The 18,971-nt window shown below is 41.5% G+C and overlaps 1 protein-coding gene across 2 annotated transcripts in view; it reads right to left on the reverse strand.

Annotated features, from left to right (window-relative positions):
• Nucleotides 1–18,965, reverse strand: part of TARSL2 (threonyl-tRNA synthetase-like 2) — an 81,359-nt gene extending 62,394 nt beyond the window's left edge. The window contains exons 1-7 of one of the 2 annotated variants that reach the window (XM_011957639.1): nt 18,936–18,965; nt 17,943–18,014; nt 15,759–15,952; nt 9,791–9,914; nt 6,829–6,950; nt 3,848–3,965; nt 475–539 (exon numbers count right to left, since the gene is read on the reverse strand). In XM_011957639.1, the coding sequence (XP_011813029.1) occupies nt 475–539; nt 3,848–3,965; nt 6,829–6,950; nt 9,791–9,914; nt 15,759–15,952; nt 17,943–17,969 (650 nt within the window). In that variant the 5' untranslated portion in view covers nt 17,970–18,014; nt 18,936–18,965. The remainder of the gene's footprint in view (nt 1–474; nt 540–3,847; nt 3,966–6,828; nt 6,951–9,790; nt 9,915–15,758; nt 15,953–17,942; nt 18,015–18,935) is intronic. The other variant, XM_011957648.1, reaches the window with a different exon arrangement.
• Between the last annotated feature and the right edge of the window lie 6 nt (nt 18,966–18,971).

Here is an 18,971-nt window from a genome sequence, read left to right on the forward strand (position 1 = left end):
TTGTACACTTGGACTCTGGACAATGGGGCAGACTCTTCTACACTTGCACTCTGGACAGTCTAAGTATGAGGCAGAGAATCACTGCCGAGGAGATGGCCTGTAATGGCCCCCACTGCCACATTAATAAGAACACGGAAGGACAGAATAGAAACTCCTTTCCAAACAGTATCACTCACATGGAGAAAAATCCTGTTATAGCTGACACCCAGAAAACAAAATATGGGTCTCAGTACTGTCCTGATTATTAAAAAGGGGAAAATAATCATTTCTCTTTAGTGAAAACATTTTGAAGACTGTAACTAAAGTAGAATATCAACTACACAACTTGAAAAATAGATCTCCAACCAGAACTTAAAGTATAATAAAAAAAAAAAAAAAGAAAAATAGATCTCCAACCAGAAAACAAACTCTGCCTCTACTGCTAACACCTTCAAGTTTACCACTGAGCAGCGTTTAACATGTGTGGACACAAACCTGTACACTGTGGTAGTTGCAGTGTCAACCTTCTCATTCAGAATGCGGCATTTAAATTTATTGTACTACAAAGAAAAATATATTTACACATTATTACACACAATGTTTAAATGAAGAAAACAACTCTACTTTTTCTCAAGAAACATTGAAAGAGCAGCTACTGATGTTCTAGGTGCTGAGATACGAGGGATACAAACAGCTCACAGCCTTGAGCTACACCATGCAGCATGGAGGCCACAAGTCACGTGGCTACTGGGCATTTCAAATGCCACAATTTTTTTTTTTTTTTTTTTTTTTTTTTGAGACAGAAGTCTCACTCTCTCACCCAGGCTAGAGTATAGTGGTGCCACCTTGGCTCACTGCAATGTCTGTCTCCCTGGTTCAAGTGATTCTGCCTCAGTCTCCCAAGTAGCTGGAATTACAGGCACGTACCATACCACCATGCCTGGCTAATTTTTGTATTTTTAGTAGAGACTGGGTTTCACTATGTTGGCAAGGCTGGTCTCAAACTCCTGACCTCAAGAGATCTGCCTGCTTGGCCTCCCAAAGTACTGGGATTACAGGTGTGAGCCACCACACCTGGCCTCAAATGCCACTAATTTGAAAGAAGGTATGCAGTGAGTATAAAACACACTGGACTTAGGAAGTATAATGTTGCAAAAAGAAGAATAAAATCATTCATTAATCATTCTTTATACTGGCTACCATTGAAATGATACTTTTTATATATTGGGTTAAAAAATTTCTTAAAATTAATTGCAACTTTTACTTTTAAAATGTAGCTGCCATAAAATTTAAGGTTACACATGTAGCTCAGACTTGTGGATTCCATTATGTTTCCATTGGACAGTACTGTTCTAGAAGATCTAATTTTAACTACATTAATCAATAAAATTCTGACAAGGACACAGCTACATTGTATAAAAACAAAAGCAAAGTTTATAGTAATGATGATAATATTTATAAAACTAAGGGTTTTTTTTTTTCCTTTTCCTTTCTTTTCTACCTACATCACTATTATCAGGGTATACAAGGCACTTTATATTAAATATCTACTTAAAGGAGGTAGTTGTTGGGAGAAAAACCCCTATCTATATGATTTAACTGTTTCATATCTATATATTCACATCAAATCATTTTCCTTAACAAAGATTGTGTTGTTCTTAAAAGTAGCTGCAAAAAAAGGCAACCTACAGAATTAAATATTTGCAAATCACAAACCTGTTAAGAAATGGATATTCAGAATATATCAAGAACTCTTATAACTCAAATACAAAAAACCTAATTGAAAAAGGGCAAAAGCGCTGAACAGACATTTCTCCAAAGACATTTCTTCAAGAAAAAACACAAATGGCCAATAAGCACATTAAGATGCTCAACATTACTACGTCATTAGAGAAATGCAAATCAAAACCAAAACCCCCATGAGATACCACTTCACAACCATTAGGATGTCTATAAAACAAAAATGAAACAAAACAAGTGTTGGCAAGGATGTGGGAAAACTGAACCCCTTGTGCATCACTGGTCGACTGTGAAATGGTGCAACCACTGCACCAAACGGTATGGTGAGTTCTCAAAAACTTAAAAACAGAATTGCCATAGGATCCAGCAATTCCACTTCTAAGTATATTCCCAAAATAAGTAAAGCAGACTCAAACAGAACTTTACACACCCATGTTCACAGCAGCATTGTTCACAATAGTAGCCAAAAGGTAGAAGCAACCCAAGTGTCTATAGATGGATGAATGGGTAAACAAAATGTGGTCTATCCATACAATGGAATATCATTCAACCTTACAAAGGAAGGAGATTCTGACACATGCTAAAACATGGATGAGGCCGGGCGCAGTGGCTCACGCCTGTAATCCCAGCAGTTTGGGAGGCCGAGGTGGGTGGATCACCTGAGGTCGGGAGTTCAAGACCAGCCTGAGCAACATGGAGAAACCCCATCTCTACTAATAATACAAAAATTAGCCAGGCATGCCCGTAATCCCAGCTGCTCGAGAGGCTGAGGCAGGAGAATCGCTTGAACCCGGAAGGAGGAGGTTGCAGTAAGCTGAGATCGCACCATTGCACTCCAGCCTGGGCAAAAAGAGCGATACTCCGTCTCCAAAAAAATAAATAAATAAAAAATAAAATAAAAAACCATAAAACATGGATGAATCTTGAGGACATTTTGCTGAGTGAAACAAGTTAGTCACAAAAGGACAAATATTGTCATGATTCCACTGATATGAAGTGCCTAGAAGAAGCAAATTCAGAGATGGAGAGTAGAATGGTGGTGGCCAGGGGCTGGGGCTGGGGTGGAGGGCTGGAATGGGGAGCTAATGTTTAATGGGTACACAGTTTCTGCCTGGTAAGATAAAAAGCTTTGGAAATGGATGGTGGTGATGATTGACAACATTGTAAATGTACTTCATGCCACAGAACTGTATACTTAAAAATGATTAAATGGTAAATTTTATATGTTATATATTTTACTGCACACAAAAGAATACTGCAACCTTTTACCAAAACCAACTCTATTTTTTATTAAAGCCCACAAAACTAATACTACTGTGTTTTCAAAATATATGTTTTTGGTTGGGTGCGGTGGCTCATGCCTGTAATTCCAGCACTTTGGGAGGCTGAGGTGGGTAGATCACTTGAGGTCAGGAATTCAAGACCAGCCTGGTCAACATGGCAAAACTTCGTCTCTACAAAAAGGATACAGAAATTAGCCAGGCATGGGGGCACATGCCTGTGGTCCCAGCTGAGGGACTGAGACAGGAGAATCACTTGAACCTAGAAGGCGGAGGTTGCAGTGAGCCGAGACAGTGCCACTGCACTCCAGCCTGGGAGGCAGAGAGAGACTCCATCTCAAAAAACAAACAAACAAACAAAAAATGTATGTTTTCTCCAATACATGTTTTAAAACATAAAATTAGGAATATATTTAAGTACATTGGTCAAAAAAATATAAAGAGAAAGTTACCGTTTTATACAGATTACTCTAGGTTAAAATCTGAAAAAAAAAAAGTTAATAGAAAACTCCCAAAGAAAACAGAAAAAGGCAGCCTTTTACATGGGATTATAAATATTGTTGAATTTAGGGGACAGATATTCACAATACTCAGAATTAATCATATTTATAAACACACATATAAAAATTATTCACCTGGCCCTTTACCTACCTACGTCTGCCCTAAAATGTTCAGGAAATAGATGAGGGAAATGTCACAGCAAGTAACTGGTAACAACCTCACAGTAGCTTAACAGAATTAGAACAATTTGGTGAGCAATGGCTAACTATTTGGGGGAAGGTGGAGAAGCTAGTCTACACTGATTTTTAATATTCCTAGTAAGATGTTTAGGAGTTTCCCCAAGTTACCTTAAACATTTCCAGGAGGATTTCCTTGCTGACTTCTAGTCTTTCAAAAGGTTGCTTTTCTTTTATGATGGCTTTACATATATTCTCCAGGGCTGACAATTCTGTGCTGGACACTGCTCTAAAAAGAAGAGCAGAGAACTGACATCGATCTTCCAGACATTATGCATTCCCTCTTTCCTTTGTCCTGAAGGCTCAGTAGTGACACATTTTCTAACTTGAATCTGGTGTCTTATTGTTCCAGGACTTCAGAAAGTCAAACGTTCATACAGTCACTACTCTTGTGTCTCAAAGAGGGAGACTGGGGCATCAAGAGGTGCCACGACCTGCCTCATTTCTCCTCTGCTGCAAAGTAAGCAGGAAGCCCTGCTAGGAGACATCCAGGTGGACTGTAAGCTCCTTTGAGGCTGGTTCTTCTGTGCGGTCTTCCTTATCCTTCACATACTTCAGTTTTGCTCAAGAGCCAGATGGAGTGCTCATCATGTCCTCCTGCCACACTGGCTTCCTTGCCACTCCTCAAATAAGCCACACATATCCCCACATCAGGACAGTCCCACAGAGGCCTGGAACTTTCTCCCTGCAGATGTCATAAGTATCCCTGTCCTCAGGGCTTGCTCCCTCCCTCTACTCTGGTCTGCTTCAATGCCATCTGCCCCTTCCTGCCCACCTGCCTGTTATGGCACACACCTCCCACACCTGGCTGATGTTCCTATATTCATCACCACCAGGCAGCAGATGGCTGCTTGTGCATTTGCTGTCTTCCAGCAAATTAGCTCCATGAGGACTGTTAGCTCCATGAGGACAGACTGGTTCCTTCACTGCTGAATCACCAGCACCCAGCACAGAGCACACAGCAGGGAGCAAAAACATCTTGTTGAATGGATACTGGAGCCATGTTAACAAGAGATGAACTGGATGTGATACTGTGATATAATAACAAACATATATTTGGTCTTCATCCAGATTTCTGGCACAGGGTTTTTAAGATCCTGAAATCTCTGGAGTGATACGAGTGTCTTTTGTGTGCTGATGAGATGACTGGTGGCTAGGTCCCCTAGGTAGCTTCAGAACGGGAACTGGTCACCAGAAAGACCAACGCACGATTAAAGGGTTGGGAATTTCAGCACCCCTACCTGCCTCCTTCAGGGAGAGGAGAGGGACTAGAGATTGGGTTATCACCAATGGTCAATTATTGAATCAATTGTGCCTCTACAATGAAACCTCCATAAAAAGCCCTAAACGAGATTCACAGAGCTTCCAGGTTGTGGAACACATCCAGGTGCTTGGGGCATGGTGCCCAGAGACACATGGAATCTCTGCACCCCTTCCCACATACCTCACCATAAGCACCTCTTCCATCAGGCTGTTCATCTCTATCCTTTGTACCATCCATTATAATAAACTGGTAAGGTAAGTAAAGTGCCTTCTTGAGTTCTGGGAGCTAGCCTAGCAAATTATTGAACCCAAGGATGGGGTCATGGGAACTCCCGATTTGTAACCTGTAGGTCAAAAGTATGGAAGACCCAGACTTCCAGCTGGCATCTGAATTGTGGGCAGTCTTGTGGGACTGAGCCCTTGACCTGGGGGATCTGCACTAACTCAGGGTAGACAGTGTCAGAATTGAGTTCAATCATTAGACACCTAGTGGGTGTCCAGAGAGTTGGAGCACTGGCTGTTGATGTGGAAAAAAACCCCACACCTTTGAGATCAGAAGTGGTGTAGGTAAACACAGTTCATGGTTGTTGAGGAATAGTGATTCAGACTGGACAAGTCTCTAAGTAGCAGCTACAGAGCATTGGGTGCTTGGTTGGGGAGGTCATTAAGAGGTGTGCAGGAGAAGGTAAAGATAAAATGCACCACAGTCATCCAGGCCAGAGACGCCATGGGGCCAAGTTAAGGCAGAAGTGAGAGAAGGAGAGGGGCGTGGGAGAACTATTTAGGAGATAACACTGGCAGAACTGGATGGTGGGGTGGTGGTGAAGAGCAGGAAGGAAGTAGAAGGATCAGAGGGTTTGGTTGTGGCAACTGGAGGTACCCTTAAAAGCTATGAGGAATTCAGGGCAGGAGTTGGACGGGGCTGGCTGTTTGCTAATGATTCAAGCATAGGTCTATGGAATGTGAAGCCTCTGTGAAACATCCATGTCTGGCACTCAACTATGTGAGATGTTTGGCTGAGGTTAATGATGCCCTTGATTATCATGGAGCAAATTAAACTAAGCTCTCTCTAGGAATTAAGCTTTTGATTCTGGTCTTAATTAATACCATGCTCTAGCAAGTTCAAGATTAGATAAACAGCATATCATATTCTTCTGGGGACAAACAAAAACAAAAACAAAAACAAACAAACAAAAAACAATTTTAGAAGTACCTCTTGAATCTAAACTAGATTTAACTAAAAATAATTTTTAGTTAAATGGCTTAGACCATCTAAACTAAAAATAATTTTGAAAATTGGTCAACCAATCTATAACCATATTATGCGATACAGTTGACCCTTGAACAACGAAGGTTAGAACTACATGGGTCCACTTATATGTGGATTTTCTTCTGCCTCTGCCACCCCGAGACAGCAGGCTCAACCCCTCCACTTCCTCATCAGCCTACTCAATGTGAAGATGAAGAGCTTTATAACGATCCACTTCCACTAAATGAATGGTAAATATATTTTCTCTTCCTTATGATTTTCTTAACATCTCTTTTCTCTAGCTTATTTTAAGAATATAGTATATAATACACATAAGATACAAAGTATGTGGTACTCAACTGTTTATGTTTTCATTAAGGTTTCTAACTAACAACAGGCTATTAGTTAAGTTTAGGTGGAATCACAAGTTGTACTCAGATTTTCAACTGCATGGGCATCAGTGCCCCAATCTCACATTATGTAAGGGCCAACAGTATAAAGTTACTAAGCTAGTATGTAAACATTACAACACAATAAAATTGAAACACATGCATTCACAAGCCAGTATTCAGTGTGTTACCTGTCTTCAATGAACATGTCATAATAAAATCCATTTTCAATGGGCGGACCGTAGCACAGGTGGCCTCCATAGTAAAGTTCCATGGCCTCCCCAAGAATGTGAGCACTGGAGTGCCAGTACACCTGCATGGCATGGACAGAGAGGCCATTAGCTTCCAAAAGTATGTCATGGAAAATTAGTAGTAAAATGATGTAAACAAGTAGAACATTTCAAGGAGATAAATGGCAAGACCAAGGGCAGCAACATCAACTTGAAAGGAAAATCTTCAATGCCCACTTAGAAGAGAATGCTTTCTGAGCCCTCCCTGACATTCCACCAGAGCCACTTGCTCAGTGCCAGTGTGAAGCCACTCTGCTGAGAGTGGCAGCCAGGGCTCAGCTACAAACCCATTTCCTCTGTGCATGTCAGCCACAAGGGATGAACACCTCTCGGAACACCCAGCAGAGCAGCTGTGTGCAAATCTGATTGAAGCCCAGAGTGGGAGGAAGGCCGAGGAGTGCCAGATGCTAGCTCTCTTTCTTTTTCTCCAGGGGCACCCTCTCTGAGCTGGACACAGAGCGCTGAAGTGTTCCTGACACCACTAGAGTTAATGAGATTCTGCATCTCCACAGCAGTCTTCATGTGCTGAATAGCATGTGACTGTGGAAGTTTGAAAGATGGCTCAGGAAGAAAAAAGTGTTGCCAGGGAATGTCTGCTGGTTGCCTGAGACCCCTGAGAAGTGTATACATGAGTTCATTAACCACAGTCCAGAGCCCGGTTGTCAGTCCTCCAAGTTCAAAAAGTTGATAAGGTTTTCAGTTCCCAAGGAATTCATTTTAGTTTATGGATAAAATGAAACTAACCAAAGTCACCAAATAGATATAGGTACAAAAAGAGTAAGATAATGAAGTCATCTGTCAGCACTTTCTTTCCTTTTATTAAATAGAAAGCAAGCTACAATTAAAGAGTTGTTTGATAAAATGAATCAGAGCAGGAGTTAGACGATGGACCACTATGTGCAATCCCAGGCCATAGCAATAGGCTGGGATATGATTTGCAGACAGACCCAGAGGGTCAGTCCTTAGGGCACAGCGCTTCTCCTTTGGATGCTGCTAGGATGGCAGGCTGACTGCTAGCATCAGTCCAAATCTCCTACGTGGTACACAGTCCACACCTAGATACTTGTTGAGCCAAATACTGTGTTACGTGCTGGGTTACAATAGTGAAAGAAACAGACATACTCACAGCCCCCACACAGGTGCAGCCTACTGGGGAAGACACAGGCAATAAACAAACCTGGAAGTGCATAATTATAAGATGGAAAGGGTATTTAAAAGGAGATGAACAGGGCTGTGTAATAAAGAAAAACAGTGAGTGTCCTACATTCGTGGGGACTCGGTAAGGCCTGTGTGACTAACACGTAAGGGATGTGACAAAGCATAGCTTGAGAAATGTTAGAGAGGTAAGGAAGGGCCAGAGACCATGCAGGCCTTGGGGAGCAGCTTGCATTTTACTCCAAATGCAATGGGATTCATTAAAGGGTTTTAAGCACAATGATTAAATTTACATTTACATACATCATTTGATAGCTCGATGGGAATGAATTTCAGGGGACAAAACAGCAAGTAGGCAGTTTCTTGGGTGGGTCTATAACAAGGTAAGTGCAGATTCTCAGGCAGTGGCAATGGAGAGGGACAGAAGTGGACAGATTCTAGATACGTTAGGAGGTAAAATCTACTGGGCTTACCCCTCACTGGAGATGGAGTTGAGGGACGGGGAGGAATCACACAAAACCTCCAAGGTTCTGGGTTGAGCAATTGGGTATATGGTGGAATAATGCATTGACTTAGGCAAACAGAAAAGAAACAGTTTTGGGGTTAAAATAGAAAATTTCATGGTGAATGTACTGAAGATTCTTGTAAAATATCTACGTGCAGATAACACATAGGCAGTAGTGCATAAAAACTGAGGCATGGTTACCAATGGCTGGAGAGTTGTGAATTCAGTTTACAGTACTGAACTTTCTGAAAATCACTTTTAAACATGGTTTTATTAATAGTGTACTGTTTAGATATTCGTTACACTTTGCATATTTTAAACAGAAATTAAAATATGGTTCTTATAGTTTAAAGAAATTTAGCATAAGCCTTGCAATTACTGTAACCTAAGCTAATCATAAGTTAGGTTTTATGAAGATAATGGACAGCTTGAAGGGCGACTGCAACGTTCAGGCGACAATGTATATCAGAAATCATATATCACATGCATATGTGAAAAATGTAGTATTTATTTTATAGAAAATTATATTAAGTATTTAAAGTATATTTGAGTCTAATTTCTTCAAATTCTTCGATACAAATTCAACTACAAAGTAGACCCACTTTTAACAGTCTATTAACAATTCATTTCAAACACACATTGATTTAATAACCAAAGCATTCTAACTTAAGGAAATGATTATTGTAAGAAATGATAAGGCTGGGCACAGTGGCTCACACCTGTAATCCTAGCACTATGGGAGGCTGAGGGAGGCATACTGCTTGAGCTCAAGGAGTTTCAGAACAGCCTGGGCAACATGGCAAAACCCTGTCTCTACAAAATATATGAAAAATTAGCTGGATGTGTAGGTGCGTGCCTGTAGTCCCAGGCAGCCAGGAGGCTGAGGTGGGAGGATCACTTGAGCCAGGGGAGGTTGAGGCTGCAGTGAGCCATGATTGCACCACTGTACTCCAGCCAGGGCGAGAGAGTAAGATCCCATCTCAAAAAAGGAAAGAAAGAAAGAAATTATGGGCTACTTTAAAAATCGACATGTATTTGTATACATTCATGCCACAAATATTTATTAAACATCAATATTCAAATTTTAAATCTTAGAAACTCCCAAAAAACTCAACATTCGTGACTTCAATATGTGGCTTCTTATATAATGTAATTTACAACATAACTACCCAAAGTTTGGCTGTCTGGATTTTAAATACTCACAGCTTGAGCTTCCTCATTATCAAATGTAAGCAGCTCTAGAGAAGAGTCCCCTTCCAACGGGCGGTCCAGGTCCCACAATTCACCATTTACTTTGGCTATTACTGTGCTTTCAGCCAGTTCCTGACTAGGAAGAGAAAAGCCACTTGGGAGTTAACCTTATCATTGTTACAATGATTTCTTAAAAGATTAAAAGAATTTCTAGGGTTGTTTTTTCTTTTTTCTTGAAGTGTATAGAAAGTACAAATGTAAACTAGTAAGACAGATACTTAGTGTTTTGTAATATTTATTTTATGTAGAAAAGTAATACACATTCACTGTTTTAAAAAAACTTGGAAAACTGAGAAAGCATATAGGATAAAATAAAAATCACACATAAATATCATAAATCACTACTTACAACATTTTGGTACATTTCCATCCAGTGGTTTTTCTACCTCCATCCACCCACCCACACATATGTGCTGTCTTTAAAAGCAGTCGCCAACATAATTGTATAGCTTGCGTTTTCTCTATCATGCCTCAGATAACCTTCCAAATGCTTCCCAGTCTGGAAGTATTGTATTTATTAATGAAGCCTCCACTGCTGCACACTGAGATCGTCTACGTTTTGCTCTCATAGAGTATACCACACAGACATCTGTACACAGGCATCTTGCGACTTCTGTGACTGTTTTCTGGGAATACGTCCACAGAATTGGAATTACTAGATCAAAGGTGATGTACCTTCAAAAGATTTCTGATGGCATTTGAACAGCATCACTTCCATGTACCCCAATTTTTAAAAATCTTTGTCTATGTGACACTGAAAATTGTTGTTTTGATTTAATTATTAATTTTGGTTCACGTTTACAAGCTATTTTTACTTTTATGACCTATCCGATTCCTTCGCTTCTTTTCTTTTCTTTTTTTGAGATGGAGTCTCACTTTGTCACCAGGCTGGAGTGCAGTGGTGCGATCTCAGCTCACTGCAACCCCTGCCTCCTGGGTTCAAGCAATTCTCCTGCCTCAGCCTCCCAGTAGCTGGGACTATAGGCACACGCCACCATGCTCAGCTAACTTTTGTATTTTTAGTAGAGATGGGGTTTCACCACATTGGCCAGGATGGTCTTCTAGTGAGGTGTTAATCTCTCTTTCTCTTTTTTTGTGTATCTTTTAAATAAATTTATTGTTTGAAAATTGTTGACAAAATTACAAGTTAAGAAAGGAAACCTGGAAAGCACAGAAAAACACACACACACACAGTCACCTATAATTTCACCACCAAGAAATTACCATTGATGTTTTGTTTATATCTTTCCACATTATTTAATACATAGGAATAAAAAATATTTAATAGTATCATAATTATGTTATTTTATAATCTACTTCTTAAACTTAACAATAAATCACAGCATTTTCCCTAACAGGAGACAGACTTCTAAAACACGATATTTAATAGTCACAGAGGAACCAATATTTGCTAGGCATTTTAATTATTTTTATGGGTATTTTGGGGGACGAGTAGTAATGAAAAATAATGCTGCAATGAACATTCTTTAACATATATCTTACTCAATTATTTTCTCAGGAAAAATTCTGGAGGTTAAATTGCTAGTCAAGGGAAATGCATTTTCCGTGACTTCTGTCAGAATATATTGCAAAATTTTCCTACTAGCAGAGTTATAAGAGTATCTTGTCTCTGAGTTCTCATAATGTTAGGTACTATTAAATTATATCAACTCTACAATTTTTTTTTTTTTTTTGAGACAGGGTCTCACTCTGTTGCCCAGGCTAGAGAGCAATGGCGCAATGTCAGGTCACTGCAACCTCTGCCTTCTGGGTTCAAGTGATTCTCCTGACTCGACCTCCCAAGTAGCTGGGATTACAGGCACATGCCACCATGTCTGGCTACTTTTTGTATTTGTAGTAGAGACAGGGTTTCACCCTGTTGGCCAGGTTGGTCTCAAATTCCTGACCCAAGTGATCTGCCCACTTTCACCCCTCAAAGTGGTGGGGTTACAGGTGTGAGCCACCGTGCCCAGCCTACAATGTAATCTTTTAATTTACATTTCTGTGACTAACTTGAGCAGCAGTATAGCATTGTGGTTAGGAGCACACAGGTGAAAGGCCAAACTGGGTTTAAATATTGGACAATTTACTCAGCTTTTTAGGCCTCAGTGTTCTTATCTACAAAATGGGGATTACAGGACATTCCTCATTCACTTATACTCAGGATTACGTAATGTGTACATATGATAACAGTAACTTAATAAATGTTAGATATTATTAATCAAGTGGAACTTTCTTTTCATTTTTACTGACTGTCACAGATGGCTACATGTTCCGCAAAGCCATTCTGCCCTTCTTCTACAGATGGAGTTTTCCAGCCTTCCTTGCAGCTAGATGTGGCCAGATTTGGAGCCAATGGACAGAAGGAGAAGTCATGTGTAACACTTTTGTGTCTCATCATTAAAACAGTGGAGGGCACTTCTCTATTCTCTCTCCACCTTCTGTAGATGGGAACCCATGTGCTGTTCTTTCTGGACCATGTAGACAAGGGCAACGTTGTACCAGACAGATCAGCAAGACGGGAGAAATTTGGGTCCCCAAATGACTGTATGGAGATATGTCACCCAGTCAACCTGGCCACCCACGTCTAGACTGCTATATGAAAAACAGACTTTGACCATATTCAAGTGACTGAGTTTTTTGTGATGTCTTCGTTGTAGCAGCTTAGTATATATCTTAAGTAATACAGAAATAATGACCTGGAAGTAAAAATCCAAAACATGTAGCACTGGCTTAGCAGACTAGTAGTGAGTAACAAGGAAACAGACTCTAACATATGGAGAGCCAGTAACCTTTGTGATAGTATAACAAAATACTTGACAAAACTTGGAGGCAAACCATGTGTCACAGTGCTTGTAGCACACAAGAAAGCAGATATAAAAGGGGAGAGTAAGGCCAGGTGCGGTGGCTCACACCTGTAATCCCAGCACTTTGGGAAGCCGAGGTGGGCAGATCACCTGAGGTTGGGAGTTCGAGACCAGCCTGACCAACATGGAGAAACCCCGTCTCTACTAAAAATACAAAATTAGCTGGGTGTGTTGGCGCATGCCTGTAATCTCAGCTACTTGGGAGGCTGAGGCAGGAGAATCCCTTGAAACCAGAGAGCGGAGGTTGTGGTGAGCCAAGATGGAAAAACGGGCGGGGCACGGGGGGGAGGGGACAGTGTTGGTATACCCTGGGTAACTCTCGTTGCTTTCAGCAAGAAGCAACAAGAATGCGTTATCTCAGATGAAAATAATCTAGTTTGCTAGCAGAGATGGAAGGGATAGGGAGGCTCCCTCTGCCTGTGTCCTGTAATTCAACTGACTAAAAGTTCAGAAACATGGAGCTATGCAAGATTGGAAAGACAATCTTCCTTCCCAAACAGCAGGACGGACAGGCATTGATAGCCCTTCTCAAAGGCCACACATAAATCCAGACAACAGAGGCCAGTGGAACTGCAAGGATTAGAGAGCAAGACTGCCTCCCTCCCACAAGTCTTTTGCTGCATATGCTCTCAGTCCCTTAAACGAGGAAACAGGAGTGAGCCAAATTAAAAAGCCATGAAAGAATAGGGTGAGAAGTCTATCTAGAAGATTCTTTAAGTGAGATTACTTTCATGTGGAACGGATTAGCTACAAACAGATCAGAAGCCTACTATGGCTAACTGATGATGGAAATTATATTGTCAAACAAATTATAAGCCCAGCTCACAAATATCTGTAACTATGTGATCCTTAAACGAACCCTCAGGCCCCAAGTGTACACCACAGAACTGAGCTGTGCAAACTGCACAGACCCCGAGAGGACAAACTGTTGTGCACTTCAGATGTGACAAATGAGGGTAATGGACAACTCTGAACTTCCCAAAGTGCAAAATCAGGGCCCATGGGGGATCATGGACAAGACAGCTGCTTCCAGAGAACAAAGGATGAATAGTTGGGCTGACACAAGCACTAACCGCTGCCAGGCTGTGGGGCCTCACAATGGCTTCCAGCAGAATCTGATGACTTCTCTATACCACTCCCTGCTATATTTCTCCTCTTTCTTTTTTTCCAAGCACATACTTTGTGATTGTCTTCTGTGTACTGCATACATGTGTGGTGTGAGCAGACTTGTCTGTTAGTTTATTTGTTACCAGAATGCAAGTGGTCAGCCTGATGGGGGGTGTTCTGTACATCACTCAGAAATCCCAGGCTTTGAGCCATGGAACAAAAGAGTTGTCTCACTTGGGGAGTGAGTGTGTCAGATGCTGAAAGAAGGGTACCTAGAGATATCTGGATATCAGAGGGGCAGACTGTGGCAGACTCCCTGTTGTTCCATAAACCATTCCTCTCTTCCATGGTATGAATGCTTTAGCTGGACATGTGTCTGGGTGGCCAATGGAGCTATATTCCCATTCTCTCTTACAGCTAGGCATGGCCATGTGACTAAATGAGAGATAACAGGATGTGAGTGAAAACTGAAGCCAGCCCCTGTGGGGTCTTGGCCTCAAAGCATCATTGTTCTGCAGCTTCCCTTCCTCCTGACTGCAGGCAGGCCCATGCAAGGACCCAGCTTCCACCACTAGACACAAAGAAATCCTACCTAGGGGACAGCAGATCAACAAGACGGAAGGAAGCTGGGTCCATAAATAACTGCATGGGCCAGAAACGTTCACTAGGCGGGACTGGTCACTTCTAGACGATTAGTTTGCATCGGAAGCCCCTGGAGGGTTCATACAAACACAGACAGCTGATCAATGCAGGGTGTTTGAGGTGGGACCCCCAAATTTGCTTGTCTAACAAGTTTCCAGGTGATGCCTTTGCTGCTGGCCTGGGGACTACACTTTGAGAAATACTGACCCAACACATTTAACATGCAATCTGACTCTCCATGAGAAAACAAACTTATTCTTGCTTCACCACCTGTTTTCTCCTAGCACATCATTCCTCTTGGAAAACATGAAAACAGGTTGAGAGAGCATTTAACAATATAACAGGATGAATCGGAAATATAATCTTAGCCATAGTTTTCAAAGAAAATCTGAGAATTTCAATTGTTGAAACAGTTTGTTTTTTAAATGATAAACATTTATTTACATGGCATTAAATACAATTGTATAAAAGCTATATAATTGTATTTATATAATAGCTTCTAACGCTAGGAATTAGCATTAGTCAAAACAATATAACTTCACTAACGTATGTAATTCCTAGAAAGGTCAATGCACTTTTCCAAGACTGATAATAGCTCTAACACATATATCTTCAATCTATAATTAAAAGACCTGTAAAACCTCACGGAAATTCCTTGATTGATGAATAAAGTCAGTGTAAAATGGCCTGTCAAGACAGATTTTTTTCTCTCCTATATATTTTTATGAGAACAGGAAATGATTGTGTTCCGATATTCAACTACTTATTTACATGGCCCTTGGAGAAGCCAGAGGAAAAAAATTAAATACATCTAATTTATGCAACTGAATAAGAAAAAAAAATTAGCTGATATGGTTTGGCTGTGTGCCCATCCAAACCTCATCTTGACCTGTAGTTTCCATAATCCCCACGTTTTGTGGAAGGGACCCAGTGGGAGGTAATTGAATCATAGGGGCTGTTACCTCCATGCTGTTCTTTGGTGGTGACTGCGTTCTGATGAGATCTGATGGTTTTATAAGGGGTTTTCCCCCCACTTTGCTCTGCACTTCTCCTTGCTGCTGCCATGTGAAGAAGGACATGCTTGCTTCCCCTTCTGCCATGATTGTAAGTTTCCTGAAGCCTCCCCAGCCCTGTGGATCTGTGAGTCAATTAAACCTTCTTCCTTTATAAATAACCCAATCTTGGATATGTCCTTTTAGCAGCGTGAGAATAGAGTAATATATTAGCGGTCCCTAAGAAAACATTTTCACCAGGCTCCAGTATAATTACTTAATATTGAATATCTTTTCCACACTATGGTTTACCTAATTTCAGCAGCCACTTGGTAAGGCGTTGTTTTCCAGACTTCCCCTTGCACTGTTTGCCCATCAGCCACTCTCACTGTGATGATATTGCTTGTATCCCCTTTTTTTCCATAAACGGAAAGTAAGAGCTGATGGTCTTTCTTCAGTATTTCAAAAAGCTTCAATCTTTCTTTTATGAAAATTGGTTGTTTCACCTGAAATTATAATGAGATTAATATATACAGCCTACTGTTTTCTAGCTGCTCAGCTCTGAATCAGCTTCACCCCCTCACTGTCTTCTCAGCTCTACAGATGCTCCCAATGTACCACGGTTTGAATTACAATTTTTTTTTGTTGTTGTTGCTTTTTGGTTTGTTGCTGTTGTTGTTTTGAGACAGTCTTGCTTCGTCATCCAGGCTGGAGTGCAGGGGCGCGAACTCAGCTCACTGCAACCTCTGCCTCCCAGGTTGAAGAGATTTTCCTGCCTCAGCCTCCCGAGTAGCGAGTAGCTGGGATTACAGGCACGTGCCACCCTGCCAGACTACTTTTTGTATTCGTAGTAGAGATGGGGTTTCGCCATGTTGGCCAGGCTGGTCTCGAACTCCTGACCTCAAATGATTTTTGGCCTCCCAAAGTGCTGGGATTATAGGCATGAGTCACCATATCCAGCCACAATTTTTCAAGTTTAATGATGTTGTGAAAGTGATATGCATTCAGTAGAAACTGTACTTTGAGTATTCCATACAACCATTCTGTTTTTCACTCACTACAGTATTTGGTAAATTACACGAGATATTCAACACTTCACAATAAAATAGGCTTTGTGTTAGAGGATTTTGCCCAACTGTAAGCTAATGTAAGTGTTCTGAGCACTTTTAATGTAGGCTAGGCTAAGCTATGATGATCACTAGCTTAGGTGTATTAAATACATTTTAAATTCACATTGGTTTTATTGGGACATAACCCCACTGTAAGGCTAAGAGCATGTGTACTTCCCACCTCCAAAAAGTTCCTCTCTGCCTATCTAATTTCTCCTTAGCTCTAAAGGTCCACCTCAAAGCCCGCCTCCTCCACCTGTTTTACCCACTGGCACCTCCCCTTTTTTTTCTTTTTTTTGAGACGGAGTCTCGCTCTGTCACCAGGCTGGAGTGCAGTCGCACAATCTCAGCTCACTGCAACCTCCTCCTCCCGGGTTCAAACGATTCTCCTGCCTCAGCCTCCTGAGAGTAGCTGGGACTACAGGCGCCCGCCACCACGCCCAGCTAATTTTTTGTATTTTTAGTAGAGACGGGGTTTCACCATGTTGACCGGGATCGTCTTGATCTCTTGACTCTGTGATCTGCCCGCCTCAACCTCCCAAAGTGCTGGGATTATAGGCATGAGTCACTATGCCCAGCCCCACGGCACCTCCCTTTTCTACTGTTTACAGAACGGGTACACAGTCACACATTACAGCACTTACTTGGACACCACTGTACTCTGCTCTCTAGTTGTTTGTCCTGAGTCTGCCTGAATTCCTCAACCAGACTAATTTATCTGGGCCCAGATATTCCTCCTTCACTCCTACCAAATGTTGATGCTAGATAAATACTTACTGGTTGTTTTAATGCTTTATATACAAAAGCAAAGTAGCTAATTTCCTGAATACAAAAAAATAAAAAGGCCGGGCGCGGTGGCTCACACCTGTAATCCCAGCACTTTGGGAGGCTGAGGCAAGCAGATCACGAGGTCAGGAGATGGAGATCCTCCTGGCTAACACAGTGAAACCCCATCTCTACTAAAAAAATAAAATAAATAAACAAAATTAGCTGGGCTTGGTGGCATGCACCTGTAGTCCCAGCTACTCAGGAGGTTGAGGCAGAAGAATTGCTTGAACCCAGGAGGCGGAGGTTGCAGTGACCAAGATCATGCCATTGCACCCTAGCCTGGGCAACAAAAGCAAACTTCTGTCTAAAAAAAACCAAAAACAAACAAACAAACTGCTAGCACAACTTAAATAGATTAAATACATATGTTTATTAAATACGGGCAGCTCATTTCTCAAGGCGTCTCATATTTACGGTTTGAAAAATTTTAAATGCACTAATGTGACCCAAATAATAATTTAATCAGTAATTTTTAAATTAGAAATCCTAGATGATTAACTATATACACATACTTAAAATTACAGGTAGTATTTTATATTGTTTCCATAGCAACAACTACCTCACTGTCAGGCTCGCTTTCCTTCATTTTCTTGTTTTTCGTGTCCTCGTCTTGGCTTTGACTAGAAGTATGCTGAAAGATAAATTATAAATGACTCACATCAATGGCAAAAAAAAGCAACATATCTTAAGAGAGTCATGCCAGCAGGCTGCAAGTGCCCCGGGTTTAGAGGCTCACAGCTGGGCTCTCCTGACCACCACCTACAACTCTCAGTGGGCAAGTCATTCTCCAGGGTTCAGTCCTTCCTGTCACACTGTTGCTAAGCACATTTAATATATTTTGCCCTTGAAAACTTTTGGTCTTGAACTTTAAACAAATAATGTGGCTGGAAAATGTGTGGTTGCTGCCTGCCACATCAAATGCACTATTTCATGAAGATGTTGCTAGTTCACCACAGCTGTCCTTCCAAAAGGACTGCAGAACATCTCACAGCCTGAGAAGCTTCAGGACTCAGAAAGTTTATGATGTTAAAAGAATATAATTTATCCTAAAATCACAAAATACTGTATTAAATAAAAATGCTAAATATACAGTTGTCCTCTCAAGATAAACTACCAAAACAAGGGCACAAAAAGCTAAAACTTCTCGTCCAAAAAAAACCCAACAACAACAACAACAAAAAAGAACCAGAGAGAATGAGTTTACATACGCAGCTCTTAGTCTTTCTGCCCAAGGAACGAATAAAGAGTCTTAAACACTTTAGCGTTTTTTCAAACAAATGAAAACACTATTTCTGTCCCTGAAAAAGATGTGTGGCAGGCTCTTTAATGGACGAATTGAGAAATCAACAGCGTTTGGTAAGTCTGGCGACGCTGGAAATTCAGCGGCTCCCCAGACCACCACACGGGAGCACACAGCAGGACAGGGCGGGCCACCCGCAGGGCACTGGGCTGGCTCTCCCCCGGGGCGCCCCCGCACCTGTTCCCCGCTCAGCGCGGACCATTTCGGCCCGCCCCGCCCGCGTCCTCCCCTGAGTCCCCACCGCCTGGTTACCTGTGCGCCAGCCTCCCGCGCCCCCGCCAGCTCCGC

The sequence above is a fragment of the Colobus angolensis genome, unplaced genomic scaffold, assembly GCF_000951035.1.
Source record: "Colobus angolensis palliatus isolate OR3802 unplaced genomic scaffold, Cang.pa_1.0 Scaffold112, whole genome shotgun sequence".
Lineage (NCBI taxonomy): Eukaryota > Metazoa > Chordata > Mammalia > Primates > Cercopithecidae > Colobus > Colobus angolensis.